This window comes from Bactrocera dorsalis, chromosome 4, assembly GCF_023373825.1.
Source record: "Bactrocera dorsalis isolate Fly_Bdor chromosome 4, ASM2337382v1, whole genome shotgun sequence".
In the NCBI taxonomy this organism is placed as follows: domain Eukaryota; kingdom Metazoa; phylum Arthropoda; class Insecta; order Diptera; family Tephritidae; genus Bactrocera; species Bactrocera dorsalis.
Window position 1 is genome coordinate 33,955,943 of NC_064306.1, and position 20,095 is coordinate 33,976,037.

The 20,095-nt window shown below is 36.3% G+C and overlaps 2 protein-coding genes across 11 annotated transcripts in view; one reads left to right on the plus strand and one right to left on the minus strand.

Moving 5' to 3' along the window:
* Nucleotides 1-17,411, minus strand: part of LOC105231864 (mucin-5AC) — a 30,784-nt gene extending 13,373 nt beyond the window's left edge. The window contains exons 1-6 of one of the 9 annotated variants that reach the window (XM_029553178.2): nucleotides 17,100-17,411; nucleotides 14,426-16,038; nucleotides 13,284-14,360; nucleotides 13,029-13,214; nucleotides 10,822-10,863; nucleotides 10,738-10,758 (exon numbers count right to left, since the gene is read on the minus strand). In XM_029553178.2, the coding sequence (XP_029409038.2) occupies nucleotides 10,738-10,758; nucleotides 10,822-10,863; nucleotides 13,029-13,214; nucleotides 13,284-14,360; nucleotides 14,426-15,349 (2,250 nt within the window). In that variant the 5' untranslated portion in view covers nucleotides 15,350-16,038; nucleotides 17,100-17,411. The other 8 variants (XM_019992587.3, XM_049455899.1, XM_029553177.2 and 5 more) reach the window with 8 other exon arrangements.
* Nucleotides 17,412-18,004: 593 nt separating this feature from the next.
* LOC105231848 (cell cycle checkpoint protein RAD17) lies at nucleotides 18,005-20,064 on the plus strand. 2 transcript variants are annotated; one of them, XM_011213338.4, is made up of 5 exons: nucleotides 18,005-18,152; nucleotides 18,217-18,818; nucleotides 18,886-19,199; nucleotides 19,264-19,407; nucleotides 19,473-20,064. In XM_011213338.4, the coding sequence occupies exons 1-5, from the start codon at nucleotides 18,132-18,134 to the stop codon at nucleotides 19,874-19,876; spliced, it is 1,485 nt and encodes a 494-aa protein (XP_011211640.2). In that variant the 5' UTR covers nucleotides 18,005-18,131; the 3' UTR covers nucleotides 19,877-20,064. The 2 variants fall into 2 exon arrangements, with proteins under 2 accessions (XP_011211640.2, XP_049310159.1); XM_049454202.1 differs by having other exon boundaries at nucleotides 18,045-18,147.
* Nucleotides 20,065-20,095: the final 31 nt, after the last annotated feature.

Consider the following 20,095-nt stretch of genomic DNA (forward strand, 5'->3'; position numbering starts at 1 on the left):
AGGACTGTCAACTCTGCATAATTCTGCCGCTACAACAACAACAACATTAGGTTGTCTGTCTCTATCATTTTTACACTAAGAACAGTCTATTTTAAGTACTCTCTATAATTTTTACACTGATTACAGTATATTTTAGGTACGCAGCTCTCCGTAAACTCATACACGGACCTAGTAGCTAGATCACACACAAATTTAGTATTCTACCCTTAAAAACGGAGTTAAACCAAAAAAGTCAAACACAGTCATGTCAATCTCGGATCACTCCATAGCCACAACTTTCTCATACAATATTTATTTCATTAATGAAGATTTTTCGGTCAACCCCGCATTTCGCGACCGCATATAGCTACGCATATGAAAAGAGAGGACGAAAACGAAATAGCAAAAACACCAGCGGCTATAAAAATAAATGCACAAAACAAAAAACTGCCAGCACTACATTCAATGGCTAGATGTGCAGAATGAATGCGAATGGGGAGCAAAGAGATACAAAAACGACAGCAATAAAAACAGAAAAAAATAACAAAAAATCAAAAATAAATAATAAAATTTCGCGAATACAATCGCTAACAAATAAATGTGCATATATGTATGTGTGTATATATGTATCTGTAGGTATGACTACGGGCACGAAGACGACGAAAACGACGATGCCACGAACTGAGAAACGGGTGGGACGGATAACCAGCCGCACAATTTCAGAGCTACTCACAAGAGCCATAGTAAAACGCCATGTTAAAAGTCTGATAGGCGTCCATGGGGGATGGGGTGAGACAATGAAGTGGGAGCATTTGACAGTAGACAGATTTTTGTATACCTTTCAGGAAAATGCAGGAAACCATAAACGCATGGAGATTTCAGAAACATATCGCGCTTGTAGTTAGTTGAGCAGCACAGGATCAACGTTTTCTAACGGTTATTTTTTTTAAATGACAACTGACAAATTCTCTTTGATAAGAAACAAAAGTTATTAGGCACTTCCTATCCGGTTTGATCCCCCACTGTTACTATGACAAATTCAAGCTGCGAACAAGTTTTGATATTTCTGTGACGCGCTTTCAATTTCGATATGGTTAATTTGCTGATAATATCAAGATTGACAAGAAATATCGGAGGAGGAATTAACTTTTGTTGTTCAAAACTCATATTTTTAGTGTTTTATTTTAAGTTCAACTCAGACACCTTAGTTTAGTCCAGCAAGACTCTAAAATTTAAGATAAAACATTGAATCAACAAAAAATCACTCATCTCCGAGTTAGGATTTTGAAACAAAATAGTTATGCCTTTTTGGGCGTTCCAGTCAACGCCTTGGTCCACCGTTAGCATGCATTTTTAGTATTGAATTCCTGCTTCATTTCGCTGTTTCGGTATTCAAAACGTGTATTTATGCAAATTCGCAAAATGATTCCGTCGCCGATGAAAAGACAGACAGGCCGTTTCTGCTATCATTTAATTCACTTATTGTTGTTGTTATTATTGTTAGCCGTTGCGAATACTGATGTAGTGTAGTGGCCATAGTTTCCGCTACTTGTACCACTCGATTTGATTCTCCTTTTGTTGCTAGTTTGCTATAGATATCCATATATGCAGCACATACATGCATTTGTTGTACATATGTAATATCACTTTTACACAAACATATACTGGTTGGTCAGATATTGCTGTAACACCAACAGTGCAGCCAATGATATTCACGAACCGATAACAAGGAAAATTGCAACGGCAGCAACATATCGAATACGGAATGCATTAACCAACCAGTCAGCCAGCCAACCAGCCAGCTAGTCAGCCAACGAGCAAGCCAGCCACAGAGGCAGATTTGCACCGAAACACATTAAAAAGTAAAGTAATAACAGCAACAATTATATATGTATAAATGTATCCAAATGTTTGTATGTGCGTGTGTGTGTGAGTTCAGCGGTAGCAGAAACTACAAAGAAGATGAAAGAAAGCATCGGCAAATAAAATAAAAAAGCGGATGAAAACACTTCACGGATGTGGGGAAAGCCTAGACACAAAACGAAAACAACTAAACACACTATTTCGACGATATTACCGACTGCCCAACCGACGAAACGCGAGTTTGCTTAAACGACACTACGTACGAACCGGAGTATGTAGCGGCACTGACGCGACGACACCGTCACCACTGACGGCGCTGACGAAAGCTACGATGACGATGCGTGGCAATGTGGTTGCAACGCTACGATTTGCAACGTCTTAAAGCGCTCCGACTCCGCGTTTGACTGACTGACCTATGCGCGACGAAGAGGCACTCGACACTCGACAACTTAACAAGGCAGTGCACAGTGCGCCAACATCAACGTTGTGCCACTCAAAGCATTTAAAACACACAGACACATATACACTAATGCATATACATATGTATATACGCTCGCACACAGTGCCGCCGCGTCCAGTCTAGCACGCCAACAGAGTGCACTAAAGCGGAAGCGAAACTGAGAAGATACTGATTGAGGAGAGCAATCAATGAGCGAATGTACATAGCGTAAGCAAAGCGCATAAAGCCGGTCGGACGCTTGGTCGTTCAGTTCAGTTCAGTTAGTTCCCAGTTCCTCTTATGCTCAACAGAGTACCACTGCCTCGTTTACCTTTGTGTACCGACCGACGTTGGAGTATGGTGTGGTTGAGAAATGTTGCTGCCGCTTTCTACCGAACACACAACGACCGATTATATACTACTATGGTCTGCGCCACTGGGCTGCTCTTGCACATTTGTTTACATGTAGACATGCCGTGCTACCAACTCTACCCATGGCGAGCTACCAACTTTTGTTGTGCTTTTCAACAACAACCAGCGCAATTGTAGTTGCATAGCATCGTTTGCCTCTTTGCATGGCGTGTCGTCGTCTCTTTGTGAGTACATACGAAACTCGGCTGCTCCTAGCGCTACTATCAATGGGGGGTTTCAAATCACAACCAAATCAGCAACAGCGCTACTAGCCGTTTTATTGTATGTATGACTTTATGCATGTGTGCGTGTAAATTGTGTTAAAAAAGTTTCCGGAAATCGTCAGGAAAATCAGTTTACAAGGAACTCGAGTAACATTAAAGCTTTGAACAGAGTATAAACTTGCCACACTCTTGCTGACTGTTTGAGAGAACTGAATTATAATTTTTTGTGGCCTTAAGTATTCATGGGAACTTTGGGTCCTACCACAAATATGATGATCGATGACATCGGATACAGGAAGTAATGACACTTAACTCTCAAGCCAAGTCAGACTCCAGTCCTTTACTGATGTGAAAACGATTCAGTAAGGCTTTTATTACGGTGAAAACGAGAAAGATCCCCAAAAAAACTAAGGTGGTCTTAGAAAGGAAATTTAATACTTGCAAATGTTTTGTATCAAAACCATTATGATTTTCAAAAAGTTTAATATAATGTCTTTCACACCTTATATCAGCAATTTTGGAAACTTTTCGAACAGATTGTGAGTTACTCAACTCAAACAGAAAGAGTGTAAAGATTACTTCAAACACAGCAGTGAGTTTGCCGACATCCATAACACGTTATTACTCTCTGTTTGCTACCGTTGGCGAACTGAACCGTTTCCCCGCCTGTGGTCTACGTAACCGGAACGGTGGATTTAAGATAAGAAAGTAAATTAATTAAGAGTTTATTTTAATTTTGGAAAATTAAACATTGGTACATGTATGTATATACTCTGATAGCAGACACTGGGCCTTAATTCCAACTTTTAGAAATTCTTCGAAACCGCTGCCACAATTTACTTTTCCCTAGGCCATTTCTAAAAGTCTGTAAAAGTATTTATTCAACTCATCTTCCAAAATATTTGACCCAAATAAATACCTATAAAGTGGCTAAAATTAGTCTTTTTTTTTTCTTAAAACGTCCCTGTTTGCTACTGAAGTCATCTAAGGGCAGGTCTAAAAACGCTTTTTCAACGAACGAAATCCACCGTATTAGATTTCTTTAGTCGTACGGCGACTGTTTGCAAGAGATTGTATCAGTTCCTACATATAACAGTCGTTTGCACCTTACCACAATTGACTCGGGTTTTATCCCGCCTAGAACTATCCGTTCGGCGATCTATTTTTGTTTGGACTCGTAAGTAGTAGTACTCACTAATCATTCGACATAAACGGATATATTTACAAAAAAAAAAGTAAGGAAGAGTTAAGTTCAGGTGCAACCGAACATTTTATACTTTGGTTACTTGCAAGAATCAAAGCCAACGATACACTGACCGACATATTCGACATAAGGTTTGTTAGAAAAACGATAATCATTATATATAGTATTGTATACAGTGTTATGAGTAAAACACGCTCTCTCATTTTCATTTATTTAATTCACATAATGGCCGATATATGCCGTAGAAAGTCAGCCGAAAGTTCGAAATATATATATTAGGTAGATACATATATCCCAGCTCCGATAAAGCCCACTTATACCATCTCGAGTGTAAAATTTAATGTCTCTGGCGCATTTAGTTATCGATTTATTGCACTTTTAGTAGTTTTGAACAGTACCGTTATTGGGGAGTGGGCGGAGTTTTGATCGGATTTCATTAATTTTCACACTGTCGGTAGGAGTTCTTATAAAATTAAGAGAACTTCATTATTTTTGATTGAACGGTTTGAGTGACATGTACATTAAATCTGTTAAAGGGCGGACCACGCCAATTTTATCAAAAATTTGGTCCTCTGCTACTCCGATCTCTGTACCACCTATCTTATTGAGCGCTTTTGATTATGGAACTTTATAGGTTTTTCTTTAATGTGGGCGTGGCAGTGGTCTGATTACACCCATCTACAAACTCTGCCTTACTTTTTTGCCACACTCAATTTTTACTCAAGTTTTAGCTTGCACGGACTGACGGACGGATGGACAGACACACAGTCACCCGCCTTTCAATTCGTCTCGTCATCTTAATCATTTATATATACAACCCTATATCTAACTCAATTAGCTTTACGTGATATGTACAACCGTTAGGTGAACAAAGCTATTATACTCTGTAGCAACATGTTGCAAGAGTATAAAAATATTTTTTTTTTAATATTTCGTGATGGGATACAAATAAATAAGTATCCGTACCGGTTACATTTACCCAATTTTCGTCCAAACATAAATACACAGCTCACGTTATTCTACCACCTACTGCGAGCGACTGTCACTTTTGGCTCAATATGCATCAGTAGTGCACCGATTCGGGCAAAATCAACGAACAATACTGTCAATTTTCACTACAGGTTATGCACACACTACGCGCCACACGTTCAGCACATGTACTCATTCAGCCATACATAAATATGTACATGCATGCATGTGCTATGTAGCTATAGTCAACTCTCCGGAGGCATATCTGTGTTCTGTGTTGACAAACAGAGAGTACGACGCAGAGATTTTTAATGGCCGTTTGTTGGTGGATGCAAAGCTACGAAATGGGCAGGCGGAGGACAGACAGACAGACAAGCAGACTAAAATAGATTTGCAACTTGCAATTTGCAAATTGGCGTTCAATTGAATTGTTCGGTACCCATTCGAAGTGAATTATACTTGTACAAAGCACAAAGGCAAGTTAAGCGAGAAAGGAACAATAAGCGACCAGCAGCAATCAAGCATACATACATACATACATACATACATGTATGCATATGTATGCAGCAGTATATTCAGCCATACACGATAAGTAAGAAGCAACCACTTTGGTTTTATTACCTCGTTGAATGTCCCTTACTGCCGCTCGTCACATGGCTTTGCTATTCGTATATGAACACCACCAACAACGACGGGCCCAAGCATATGCAGTATGTACGTATGCCCGCCGGACAGGCCATACCTTCACAGAATTTATGATGCTCATAGCAACGCGTATCACGTTCACTGTATGTAAGCATTCGACACAAGTAGTTACGTGAGTTTATGTTCATCAACCACTTCGCATGCCACAGTCAAAACATCATCCTCGGCTATGGCCGTACGACCCCCTCGACATGGGAATAAGACTAATCGTGTCTATCAAATCACTTACCAGTTGTACACACAAAGTTGTGAATTGACAAGTACTTACGAGAACACCCAGCCCCGATACCAACTTAACACGAGCATATGCACATACCTATATACACATAATCACATACTATACAGTGTGCCTGTGTCTATGAATGTAAATACTCGTGGTGTGTACACTTGTAAATAGGCAAGTCGGTACGTGAGTGTGTACTTCCTTTTTGTGGCAATTGAACTGAAATCTAGCTAAGCTTAACCAAGCCAACTCAATCCAAACATGTCCAACAACCAAACGGCAAGCCATGCCATAGCAATACACAACTTAAGGCAAATAAAAGTAGTGAAAAAATTCGCAACTGAAACGTATTGAGCAAATTTGGCATATAGGTATAGGTACAATGGGCCATTTAGGTTAGAGCTGGTAGCTATTTTCAAATAATCATTCAAGTATTTGGAACAAATATAAAAAAATCTATAATAGATCGTATCTTGAGGGGTTACATGGGTCTATTGGTTTCAAAAATCGGTTTTTGTTTATTGTATTATTGAATTCTACAAAACCTCTAGAATATTGTCCTAAATTTTTAAGTTGATCCGAGTAATAGTTTCGGAGATATAGTATTGAGAACTTGTGCTAAGGCTAAGTGCGCCGTCTTTAAACGGGTTTTTTTCGAAACTGTGTTTTTGAAGTCCGTTGGCAAGATTTTTCAAGAATTACTCTACCGATCTTCATGAAATTTTACACAGGTCTTTGAGATACAGTTCTTGAAGACTTGGACGCAGTATTTTTTGTTTCGATTACAACTATTTGAAAAAAATGTCGCGAAGTTTTAATTTTTTTTGTAAAAAAATGTCTTTTTTTTCCTTCAAAAAATTATTTTTTTTTTCGATTACAACTATGTGAAAAAAAATGTCGCCAAGTTTTAATTTTTTTTTTTTTTTTTTTAAATTTCTTTTTTAATCCTTCGTCCAAGTTCTAAATTAAGGTTTTAACTAAAACACGTATTTTTCGCTTTGGATAATCCTGTAAGGAGCGAGCGCATATTTTTTCCGAAGGGTTACCGTAAATAGCGCCGCAGTGGCCGAGTTTAAAATATTTTTCCACAAATTTCAAAATTTTTTTGTTAGTAGTTTTATAAGAGAAAAAACTGTTGAAAAAAGGTTATTAAACCCATGTAACCCCTTAATGTTTTATATATAAGCAAATATTTTGAGGTTAAACTAGAAGCTAAAAACTGAGTAAAGTGACTTCTTATAAAAAATTAGTACTCCAAATAGAAAAATCAATTTTGAAAATATTTCAAAAAAAAATTTACCAATAATTAATCAATCCTACCCCGCCAAAAATAACAGTATAATTATATACATAGTCTGCGGTGCTTCTATATACAATATAAACAAGTCCTCAAGTCAATAACCCCAAACGTCGTTTTTAAGTAACTGAACCAGACCTAGATATTTCTGACCAAGCTTTTCTCGATCAGTACTAGTCGAAAAATATTGACGACTTATTCGACAAATGTGTTAGAAACTTCGTACCTGTCAGAAAACAGCACTATCGATTCTTCCGCTCGCACGAGAGGGGCTCTCGGAAATTTAACCGACCAAAGACAGTCAATTCGGCATAATTCCTCAAATTTATGTGAAGATTATTTTCTGCCGTTATAAAAACAACAACAATTATTTGCCTCTTGATATATTTAAATATCATTTCGTTTTCTAAAACCCTTGTTCTTTAAAAAAGTATGCAGTTCCCCGAAGTTCTGACAAAATTTTATTGATACAGATTTTTTTAATTACTTTTAATTTATCTACAGCATTTATAAAATATATATAATTTCTTTTAATTTAATTAATTTATTTTTTTATACATTGAAACACACTGTGCCACCGTTGACGGGGTCTGGTCCTGAGTGCTCAATTTGTAATCATTCGATTGAGTGCTCATAGCGGTTAGCAAAGCTGCTAATAGCTGCCGCTGTTGTAATAGTAATAATGCGCGTAATTCGATAAATCGTAAACGCTACTTGAATGAAACATGATTACGATTTATGATATGCCAATGGAATATTGGTATGTATTGTGCTATCGCTTGTTGTCGTTATTGTTGCCCATATATTGTTGTTGGTATTGCTGCTGGGGTTGGCATTATTGCGGCTGTGCGCGCACAGCAAGGAGGCGAATAACAACATTCATATACGAAGCCAAACGACGAGCGTCGATATAATCAAATGGCTCGGCGACTAAGCGACCACCCGCCTACCTGCATGCCTAACTGATATATAACAGTTAAACGGTACATAACAACCAACTCTGCCGACTAACTAACAAACAGACCGACGATTTGCCGAAAGCTTAAATGAGCGAATACACGTATCCACCAAGAGCATGCTGCAACGCTGCGGATGGCCGACGACGACGATGTTGCTGCGGTTATGTTCACAGGTACCAACAATATGTTGTAATTATTCTCAGTGTTGTCGTACTGACTCCAATAAAATCGGAGTCAACAGTGGGATATGCGACGGCGAGAGCAGTATTGAAACGGTGGTGGTTTAAATATGCAGGCGAATTTGTAAATATGTACAAGTATAAGGGTCGTCCTGACTAGGAAAAAGGCTACTGATTGATACATTTTCGCATTTAAACTCTGAACATTTCGGAAAAATAAAATGACAAAAAAATTGTGGCAAACATTATGAATAGGCTAATCAGCTTAACACAAAATAAAAAAATAATAATATAATGGTACCCGCCGGGGGGAAGCAGAGAAAGACCTCCAATTCGTTGGAAAGACCAGGTGGAGAAGGACCTGGGTTCGCTTGGAATCTCCAATTGGCGCCACATTACAAAAAAGAAGAACGACTAGGGCGCTGTTTTTCACTTGGCTATACCCGCGTAAGCGTCTTTACAATATTATATGTACATATGTACAATATATGTATACTCAAGAACAAAAAAATGAGTGTGGGTCCTAGAAATGGTTCAAAGGTACTTTTCTAAAAAAAAACTTGTTTTTTCCAATCGGAAGGGACCTGGTTATTTACCAGAACAAGAACTGTCAACTTGACAGTGTTTCGATAAAATTGTGGAGAACAACAACAAAATCACTCATTCGGATGTTCAAATACCGTTTCTGTATTGGGAATATTGCAGTTGTTCAAATCTAAGATCAGTTTCTTGATAGCAAGAGTTCTTATTGTTTAGTTTTCAATTCTTTATGCAATCAATATGTTTTTCAATGAAGCTTTTTTTCTTTTGAATTAGCGATGAATTTGAGTCTTTCATATTTTCGCGACTTTCGAACCTCTCAGTTACGGCACCCGCGAAAATACTGTATTTTAAAAGTACACAAATGTTAGAAAACTAGTATCTAACTATTTTTTTTTGAGGGGGTAAAACAAGGATTACTATAAAGGTATTTCAAATACGTAATTTTCTAATTTTAACTATTGAAATAACTCTCAATCAAAACAATTAAGCTGAATGCCGAAAATAATTATTTTGCTATTTCAAGAGCCTTTACTTTTAAAAATAACATATTATACTTAAGTATTAAATAAAATTGTAGCCGCTCAATTCTTAGAAAGTTACGTTTGCTATTTTGAAACACGTTTTTTTTTAAATATTTTTTTAATTTTAAAATGTTCTCCTAAAAAAACTTTATAAGTATATATGTATATGTATATTACATATAAGATGTAAAAAATCTAAATAATTTTTAAAACATAGAGTTCTATTCAATTTTAGATTCGGATAACAAATGTATCTAATGACCGCAGATGGCGTAAAAACCAACTATTCCCACGACAGTCGGGTCTACGCAACCGGTACGGACCCGGCTAAGGACTGTCAACTCTGCAGAATTCTGCCGTTACGTTACAACAACAACGTAAAAACCATGTATATTATTCTGAATATTTCATGTTAACTGATTTTGATAATAAATAAAAATAAAAAGTAAATGTGAAAATTATGAAAAGCATAAAGAGAATACGGACAGTTTTTATATTCCAAAGGTGCCTTGTCTTTAAATCATTATATTAAAATTTTCTTCATTGGTTTATTAACTAACAGCTTGTATTCATAATGGCAGAAAATGTGTGGGAAATTCGCATTATAACCTATATTTTGACTATATTAAAGCAGCATGCAAGCAGTTCGATTTACCTTTACTTCCGATAGGGAAAAAATAGCCGATTATAGTTGTAAAATAAATTAATGTAAATTATTGTTGTTGTAGTAGTACAAAATTTTCAGTTATTGTGTGGAACAAATTTTTGAGCTGAATTCATTTATCGGATATTATTCGGAACCGATTCACTTATGTTTACTTCACTGACGTATGTAGTTACAATTATTGACTATAGCAGCCTTAGCTTGTCTTTACAAATAAAAAAAAAATAAATATCACGTCATAAAACGTGTTACTCGGTTTTATTTCCCTTGTAGATAGTAAAAAGCTTAGAGAATATTTCCTACCCGTAGTAAAACGAAGAAAAAAATAACTCTACAATGAAAAAATAATAACTCCAAAATAATAAAAAAAATGTGGTTTCGAGATTTGAATCAGATATCAAATATCATACTGTACAAATATGTGTACTAATACCCCGATTTTACTAAGAATGCATAAAGAGTACCTCGCAAATCTAGGCTTTGAAGTTAGCAATCTACCTTCTGTGTATGTGAAAAGAGTTTATAATATGTATAGGAATACAGATTATGTCACTTACCTTGTTTTCATCATTATCACACTGCAATAAAAAGAAAAATCATGTAAGTAATTATGTTATTAACTGATTTAAGCAAATACTTACGATATTAAGCCCCATCCCAATTCTTTTGCATGTGACGCCCGCCTAAAATAAGAAAATCGTACATATTTGAAATATTATAATAAAAGCGTAAAATTTAACATTACATTTTATGAAAAAAACATTGGTTAGGACAATACATATGTATGTATATAACACAAAGTTACTTAGTTAAATAAAAATGTTTTTCATACTAGGACCGGATTTTGATCGCACAGTTTGTATGACAGCTATATGCTATAATGATCCGATATTGGCGCTTTCGACAAGGAAGCAACATCTTCGGGAGAAAAGGAGGTGTGCAAAATCTCAGATCTATATCTCCAATACTGAGGAACTGGTTGGCATATATACAGACAGACAGATGTCACTAAATTGAAGCAGTTCGTCACTCTGATCATTTTTATGAATATTTTATAATATTTCCTTTTCAGAGTAAAATTATAAGAAGTAATAAGACGATGTAATAATGAAAAGCAGCGACCGAGCTTCGTTCTGGATACTATAGCAGGTTAAACTCTTACTTATCCAGAATCAACCCTGACATATAAAATATATGCACGCTGAATGCAATGAGTACCCGCATGACACTAACCATCTCTTTGTATGCCCCGCTAATCCTACATATCTGTCAACCATTTCCCTATAGTTTAACTACGAAACAGCACGTTTCCTGGGCCTACCGTTTGATGACCTCGATGACAACTTATCTGAACCGGGATACACTTAAAATACCGAAGTTCAAAATGCCGACACATCAAAATACGGACAAAATTTAAATATGCAGCTAAATCAAAATACCGAGAAATCAAAATACCGACAAACCAAAGTGCCGACATGTGAAAAATATTTTACCTTGTCCGCCTTGATTTCTATCGAAACACAGAAAGAGAATTCTACTGACTAAGGGCTATCATCCTGAGCGTGTTCGTGGCCGGAGGCCGTAGGACCTCGAACGAACAACGCCACCTTTTCTTGATTTGTCGGCATTTTGATTTGTTGGTGTTTTGATTTGTTAGTGTTTTGATTTGTCGGCATTTTGATTTGTTGGTGTTTTGATTTGCTGGTGTTTTGATTTGTCCGTACTTTGACTGTCGGGATTCTAAATTTCGAGATTTTGACTGTCGGTATTACGTTATACACCCATCTGAACCTTACCATCTTAACTGGAAGTAGATAACCTTTACAACAACAACCGAGTTAACATTAAGTCATGAAACAATATAACACTATCCTTAGTTATAAACACCTTTCCAACTTGGGCATGGCTTATTGTGCCTGTTTTGTGACGCAGAAACATAAACTATAAATAAATCTGTATACGAAAACTCAAGACCTTTAAATCCATTTATGTGGACAGGGATCACAAGATTCTGGGTATACATCAGAGCGCTGGGCCTTGTGATTATAAGTAACAATAGAACTTAGACCGTTCCCACGATAGTCAGGTCTAAGTAAACGGAACAAACCGGATTTTTATCCGGCCAAGGAGTGTCAACTCGGTACCATTCCTCCAAATTATTTCAGTAAATAACAACAACTTACTTACATAGGTCGGGGTGCAAACCTCAAAATAATTTCGGTTCTATTCTATCCATAGTTTTTGTTATTGCAACAGTTTCTCTAAAAAATTACTGGTTTGTAATTTTAGTAAATATTTCCTAAAAATTTTAACTTGTACAAGTAAATATTAGTACCCTAAGCTTTTACTGATTATGCTTCCACAGAAATAAAATTTTTACCTGAAAAAACAAAAAGAAGTTGAGCTATCAGAGAGAATACGAAAATTGGCAGGTTATTCTCACAAAGAGCGAAAAGAGTCGAAAGTAAAAAAGGCAAACTAGCCAGTAAACATCTAAATATAAATAATCACAACATAGAAAACATAAAATTAATCTAGAACTTTTAATTTCACAATTCGAAACTATTAAAATAAACAAAATCAATCCACACGCGCCAATTATCACTTGTTTACACATGTGTTAACATGTAATAGCTGCTATTTGTTGCTAGCAGAAACAAGCAGCTTTTTTTGCATCTTACGCTCTGAACTTGTTCGGTTTTCTGCTAGATTTTTGGTTAAGGAAACGATTTTTCAGCATAAACTTGACTAGCTAAGTGTTACATTGCCAAGACGAGCTCGATTAAAGTTACAATAAAATATTTACACCTTTTAGAAGCTTATCTACATAACATACAGCAGTACTTACGTCGCGTATGCGATCAAACACTTCATCTTTAGTTGGTGTTGGCTGAGCAATTTTCGGCGCAGACTGCTGTGATGCTGCCGCTACCGTCGCAGCTGTCGTCGCCGTTGAGCCTGATCCTCGCATATCTGTTGCCAATTCGCCGCTGCTGCTGTTGTTACTGTTCCCTAACTGTGTGGCGTTTGATACCTTTAAGGAGTTTTAGAAATATTTAATTAAATGTTATAGCCCAAATATATTACTATTAATATCACTTACATTGGATGTCATACTTATAAAATGACTTGTAGGTTTTGAATTGGATCCACTATTACTACCAAAAGCTACGTCCATGGGTGATTTATTTGCCGATGATGTGTTTGAACCAATTTTAACATTTTCTAAATGCATTGCATTGCGATAGCCGTCACTTATTGGTGCTGGCGGTTGCGCTGGAATTACTTGTGTTGTACTGCTCGCCAACGCACTACTGCTGCTGCTGCACTTCTCTATTAACGAAGTAGAAGCACTGGCTGTCACCAGCGATGCTGGTGGTGGCACTGAGAATGTAGAACTTGGCGACGATGCTGATGTGACATTCGAGGCATCGGTAGTTACAGTACTTGTTCTGGAATTATTTGTATTGTTTTCTTTAGGTTTGGAAGCATTGTCGATTGTAGGATTCACGGTCATTGTAGAGCTACCAGATGACGCTCCACTATCCATTGCAGTCAAAACACTTCGACAATCATCTGTGGCATCAACCGATGTCATAACAGCATCCTCATCCGTATTATTAATGTTACTAGAGGTTGTTTCAGCAATACCACTACTACTACTACTACTACTACTTCCGGCTCCATCACTGTTATTATTGCTATTACTATTATTGTTGCCATTGTGGTTTAATATCATTGTTGTTGTTGAAGCAGTATTGATTTGAGTGTTGTTAATAATATTACCACTCACACTACTACAGTTAATAGTGTTTTGATTTATATTACTTATGTGACTTCCAACGTTATTATTATTAGAATTTTGATATTGGCTTTTCCATGGGGGCGCAATAACATCTAACGGAGGATCTTGCACTGTCACAGTTGTAGCTGATGTAACGGTTTGTGCTGGATGACAATTGGTGCTGTTGCCATTGCCGCTATGTAGGCGAATATTATTACTACCATCCTTTATATTATTTATGGGCAGGTTAAGGGCACCACTTCCGCGTATTGGATGAGGCTGACCTGTATCAATAATCTTTGGCATTTTGGTCTCCTCAATGCTATATGTGCAAGTTAGTTCCTCCAACGCTGATAACCGTTTCTCCTTTCGTTTTTGCCCCAACTTTATCGCGAACTAAAATTTCAAAAGTATTAGAATTACACTCAATAATAAAAACGTGTTTATTCAAATATGTTTACCTCTAAATCTTCATAAGACTTGAATTCCAGTATTGCGAAACCGTCAATTATTTCTTCTTCCAGGACAGGTGATCGAGGCAATTTTCGTCGAACAGGAGGTGGCGGCCGCGGTGGAGGCTTATCGCGGGGTAATAGTAAAGTGGAAGAAGATGAAGTTGAGAGTAAATCTTCGTCTAGTGATTCTCCTTCACTATCGCTTGGAGTAGCCATTAAACCAGAATTACATTCAGGTGAGTGCGGAGGATTGAGTAGTAACGACGCAATACTATCAGTTGGAGGCATTACGTTATTACTGCCGTTACTACTGCTCGTAAAGTTCCCGTTAGAGTTATTGCTGTCCTCGCCCATGCTGCCTGCGCTACTGGCGTGGTACAATAGACCGCTGTTTGGGATATTATTGACAGTGTTAGCAAAACGATTTTCACGTTCCGCCTGTAATCTTTGTGCTCTTTCGCGCCGTCGTTTTTGTTGTCTTTGTTGTTTGGCATTCACACTTAGGTTGTTAACTGCTGTGTTTGCCCCACTATTGTGCCCATTAGTTGCCGAGACATTGTGATTTTGTTCAGCTGCAGCTGCAGCCTTAGCTTTTGCTGACATGGTGGCTAAAGATTCTGTATCGGAATCACCATCAAGATTAGTATTATTTGGAGATGGCCGTTGTTGATGTGATGCAGCAACATTGCTATAGAAGATGTTAACATTGTTACCACAACTACCAACAGATCCACTTGCAGAGGACACAGATGTTAGTGATCCAATTGCACCATTGATTCCACTAGTTCCACTTGCTTGGGGTGATGGTGGAGGTAGATTTAGTTGTTCCCCACTTCCTCCTAATTGTTGCTGCTGACCGCTGGTCGCTGCATTAGTTGTGCTATTTGATAATAAACCCGGCCCTGGAGGCTTTAATTCATGCGGGTCCATATTGTGCTTTGAATGAAGGCTAAGCGCAGTACCCGCCTACGCCAACGCAAAGACTAAAGCTTTGGATTGTGTTATGGTACTTAAGACCCTTTATTGGATCCAAGACCATTTACGTACACGCTCCAAATTCATTATTGGCGGCGGGTCCAACGCAAACTTTTATTGGACTATGTAATCGTATTGGAAAAATGAAAAAGCTGTTCAAAATCCTTTGGTTGGCAAAATCGATGACACCAAAAACTCTTTCTTCTTTTTTACAACTTGTGTTGCTTGTAGCGCCCGTTGTAGAATCGATTATTCTTTAGATGCGCATGATAATTTTTTATTTTCACAAATATTTTAACTGGACTTTCTGCTTCTTGTATTTTTTTATTGATTTTTTAAGAAATTTTATTGTGCAAATTTTCCACTTTTCACACTTTACTCCGTACTCTTATTCACATTTTGATGTGCCTTCATTTATTTGCTTTTCTCTGCCCTGTCCTGCTCTACACCACCGCGCACCTTGCTACACTTTCTACACACATTTGGGCCGAACACGACGAGTAACCTCCTCGAATCGCTTGTGACCAAATTGTCAAAATGTTCTGTTACTTCGTTTAGTTTATTACAATTAGCTTTAAATTTTCTCATATCTTCACATTTAATAAAACACAATGATCTTTTATCTTAAACACTTCGAATCATACCTAGTATATACAAGAATTTAACAAAATTGTGTTATTTTAGCTTCAATATCACTACAAAAGACATTTGTTCAAATATATATGAAAATACATACAAAACTCGGAGGTTCATTCGTTTCATTGTCTCCTTTTATTTTATCTTTCTTGTTGGTTTTTTGGTTTCCTTTTCTTTGCACTTGGTTCATCTTTGTTAATATTCTCTTAATTTTTCCTTCAACTCGCACATATTTTTTCCTGTCTCGTAGTTATCGGATCTCCCTTTCTTACTTGACCCCTGTTTCATTTACGCTCTTGGACAACTTCAATTCACACGTTTGCAAAATTATTCTTTAGTTGCACTATTTGTCCCTGTCGTATATTTCACTTCATAACATACATTGGAGAAATAGTGCATAGACAAAAACAGCGAAGCCGGTGGAAAGTACAGATTTGGAAAATGCGACAACTGCAGACTTATAAGGTTGCCATCCTTACTACTACCAATATTTACGATTTATCTGATTTGATCTCTACTTTAAAACTTTTATCGAAAATTTCTAATTTGTATTGGAAAGAAATGTTATAACACAATTTGGGTTTTCCTTTATCAATACTTGATTCGATCTATGTTGAAAGTATATTAGTTAAATTTAAACAACTAATACTTATATAACAATTATTTAACCATTATCATGACACAAGTCAAGTAAGATTGGAGTGGTTTTTACTAACAATAATAGTTCTGATAATCCAGCATTTCAGATATTTTTTAGGCATCTTTTATTTTTGCAATTTTCTTTCCACACATTCCTACATTTTGCATTATCTACCGTCCGCTTGTATGTATTTAAGAATGAAACGACCAAGCAAACTACTTGATAAAACAAAGTTTAAGTAATTACAAGAAAAGGTGGCAGAGGACAAGCCTTTATATGTTGCTGGTATCAGTGACAACGAATTTAAATTTGTCACGAAATTCAATTAATTGCTTGTGATTATAAGCACTTTTGCATCACTTTTTTCAAAGATTATTTTGTTAATTTTATTATTCATCCATTTTGTGTATTTCAATTCCACTTTGGCACCTTTTACGCACGCACGCACGCACATTTTTGCTATCCCGCTCACACCCACCACACGCACAGACGGAAAATTTAAAGAACGACTGCATATAAAAGTAAACGCGAACTACATGAAATTTAGAATTTTCAATATTCATTTACTCTTCATAAACATACATTTTTCACCGATCTTCATATCGAAATCATGTAGAAACAATTACTTTACATTTTAAGTATCTTTAAATGTATTGAAAATAGTTTTAATTAAATATTTGACCAATTTTAACTTCTCCTATTGAATTTATTTCCACAGAGCAAACTCCCGATATACTTCCATAAAACGTTGCCACATTATATTTTTCTCAGCAAATTAGTCTCCAGAAACGGTCTCCACAAAGCATATGTGAAAATTATTGTTTTTAAATTCGCAAATTTCGTTTATGTTAACATAACAATTGTTAACAAAAAATCTCAACAAGTTTCGATTAAATATACTATTAGATTGCAATTGGTTTCGACAACAAAGGAATTACTACGATCACTTATCACAACCGCAACCAAAAGCAATATAATTATGTATATAAAATTTATAGTCGGTATTTTTTATTATTTCATTAGATTCGCTGAAGTCGTATGTGATTATTATTATTATTGAAATTTATTGATTTGAAAGGAATAAATTCTTTGACGCATATCCAAATGTCAAAATTACTGCTGCCGTTTTCAAATTTATGAAATGAAGAGTCTTTCAATTAAAAGATGGTTTTAATTCTCATTTTATCAACCTTCTAAATAAATGATTAAGAGATCGGTGAATAAATTAATTCTCTGCACCTATCAATTGGTAATTACGAGTTAAAATTGATAAAAAAATATATCGATATACCTTTGATATTAAAAGTAAAATCGATATATGAGTGATGTGAAATATCATTATCAACCTATATGTTTCATCCCTATCGTTTAAATAGATTAGAAACATTCAAACTTGAAATTTAGTGCCGATTCCGCGCTAAATAAAAAATCTAATAAGTAAATATAAAATGTTTAGCTGCAATGAAACCGGCTACACGTAAAGTAAATGGTGTTTTGAACTTTTAACTAAAATATTGATATATTGTTTTACTAATAATACTCATAGCGAGCTTGGAATAATTCAGCATTTGCTTATCAATCCAAATTTGACTCGGTGCAAACAGAGAATACTACTCAGATGAAGGAAAGTAATGTTGCTGATGATGAAAAAACAATTGAAATCAATAAAACGTTAAATGAAAGTCCAGAGACATCAAAACCAACCCCTCCATCGTTCAAAAGTAATTCCAATTGGATTGATAAGTTTGAACCGAAAACATGTGAAGAAGTTGCAGTGCATCCTAAAAAATTGGCCGAATTGAAAGACTGGCTATTGCATTGTGCAGCCGTGCACAAACAACATCCTGCACAAATTTGCCTCCTTACCGGGCCATCAGGTTCGGGTAAAACTGCTGCTGTACGTGCATTAGCGCGTGCGCAAAACTATGAACTACAAGAATGGATTAACCCGGTAGACCGTGACATGATTAACACGTTGGGTGATCAGACGAGTAACTATACTGGTTCACAGATAGATTTTTTTAAATCGTTCCTATTTCGTTCGTCTCGTTATAAATCCTTATTAGGCAGTCAAAAACGACTGGTGCTAGTGGAGGATTTCCCAAACATGATACTTTCCAGTGTCGACATCTTTGAAGATATTTTAGAGTAAGTTGCCAGTTATGTATAATATGAATTAATCATATTTCAATCTATCTAAACATGAATATTGCAGAGAATTTTCAAAGTATGGAAAAGCCCCACTTTTATTCATCGTAGCTGATTCAAAAAGTCGTTCCTTAAATATAAGTTATACTCTTTTTACCGAAGAGTTAAAAAATAGGTACCACATTCATCATATTAGTTTCAATCCGATTGCGGTCACTTTGTTACAAAAGGCGATGAAAAGATTTTGTGCGTTAATGAGAGAGCAACAGTTCTCTGATACTTATAAAGTGCCTTCAGAGACCATAATAGACTCAATTGTATTTGCGGCGCAAGGCGATATACGCAACGCACTCATAAATCTACACTTTGCTTCCTTGAAAGGTAAACCAATAAAAAAAGCAAGCAAATCAATGTAATAACCATTCATGAATTCTATTTTATTTAGGAGCAGGAGCTTTGCCTACTGAGCGTGTAGAATCCTGTGAAATTAAAGGAAAATCTAAAAAGAAATTATCCACATTAAAAACAATTCGCCGCGATGAGTCTGTTACAATGCTGCACGCCCTGGGAAGAGTGTTTAATCCTAAACGTAATTTAAAAGTTCATATGTAGATTTTAGACAATTTCTTATTATTACCTTTTATTATTTCATAGGCTTGCCCAACGGTAACTTCACCCACAAACCGGAAGATATAACCGACAGCTTTGCCTCCGAACCAAAACGATTTATTGATCTAATACACGCTAATTATTTGCCACATTTTAGAGAAATCGAACATGTAGTGGAGGCAGCCAATGCCTTGAGCATCGCCGACAACATTATCACCGAATATCGTGAAGAAGCCCTAGCACTGACAGCACTCAATTTAGCTGTGCGCAGCATAATGCAAACAAATGAGAGCCCAGTGACGGCTTGGATGCCCATACGGGCAGCAAGACATAACCACCAAGACCTGAGTAAATTGCAAAAAATCTCCGGCATATCTAATAGCTTATATGCAACAGATTATGGTAGCTATGTGCAAATGATTAATGCCTGCAAGAAAATTGAAAAGTGAATTCCATCATCGAAAAAGCAAACGAAATTTTAGTTTATTTAATTTGGTAAGAATCTTATTTATTTATATCGTGGGGTATTACGTTTCTTCTAAATAATGTATCAATGTATGCTGAATGCTTTACTATTTGTTATTAGTTTGTGTTATGATTGATCGAAATTCTTGAATAAACTTTACTCGTACATATACACATGTAAATTACATTTCCTTAATATATAC

What these genes read in the sequence shown, in the direction of transcription:
- LOC105231848 (XM_011213338.4), top strand. Translation starts at nt 18,132, where the DNA reads ATGAAACCGGCTACACGTAAA. An exon ending in ACACTTTGCTTCCTTGAAAG is followed by an intron (nt 19,200 to 19,263) that starts GTAAACCAATAA and finishes TATTTTATTTAG; the next exon opens with GAGCAGGAGCTTTGCCTACT. An exon ending in AAGAGTGTTTAATCCTAAAC is followed by an intron (nt 19,408 to 19,472) that starts GTAATTTAAAAG and finishes ATTATTTCATAG; the next exon opens with GCTTGCCCAACGGTAACTTC.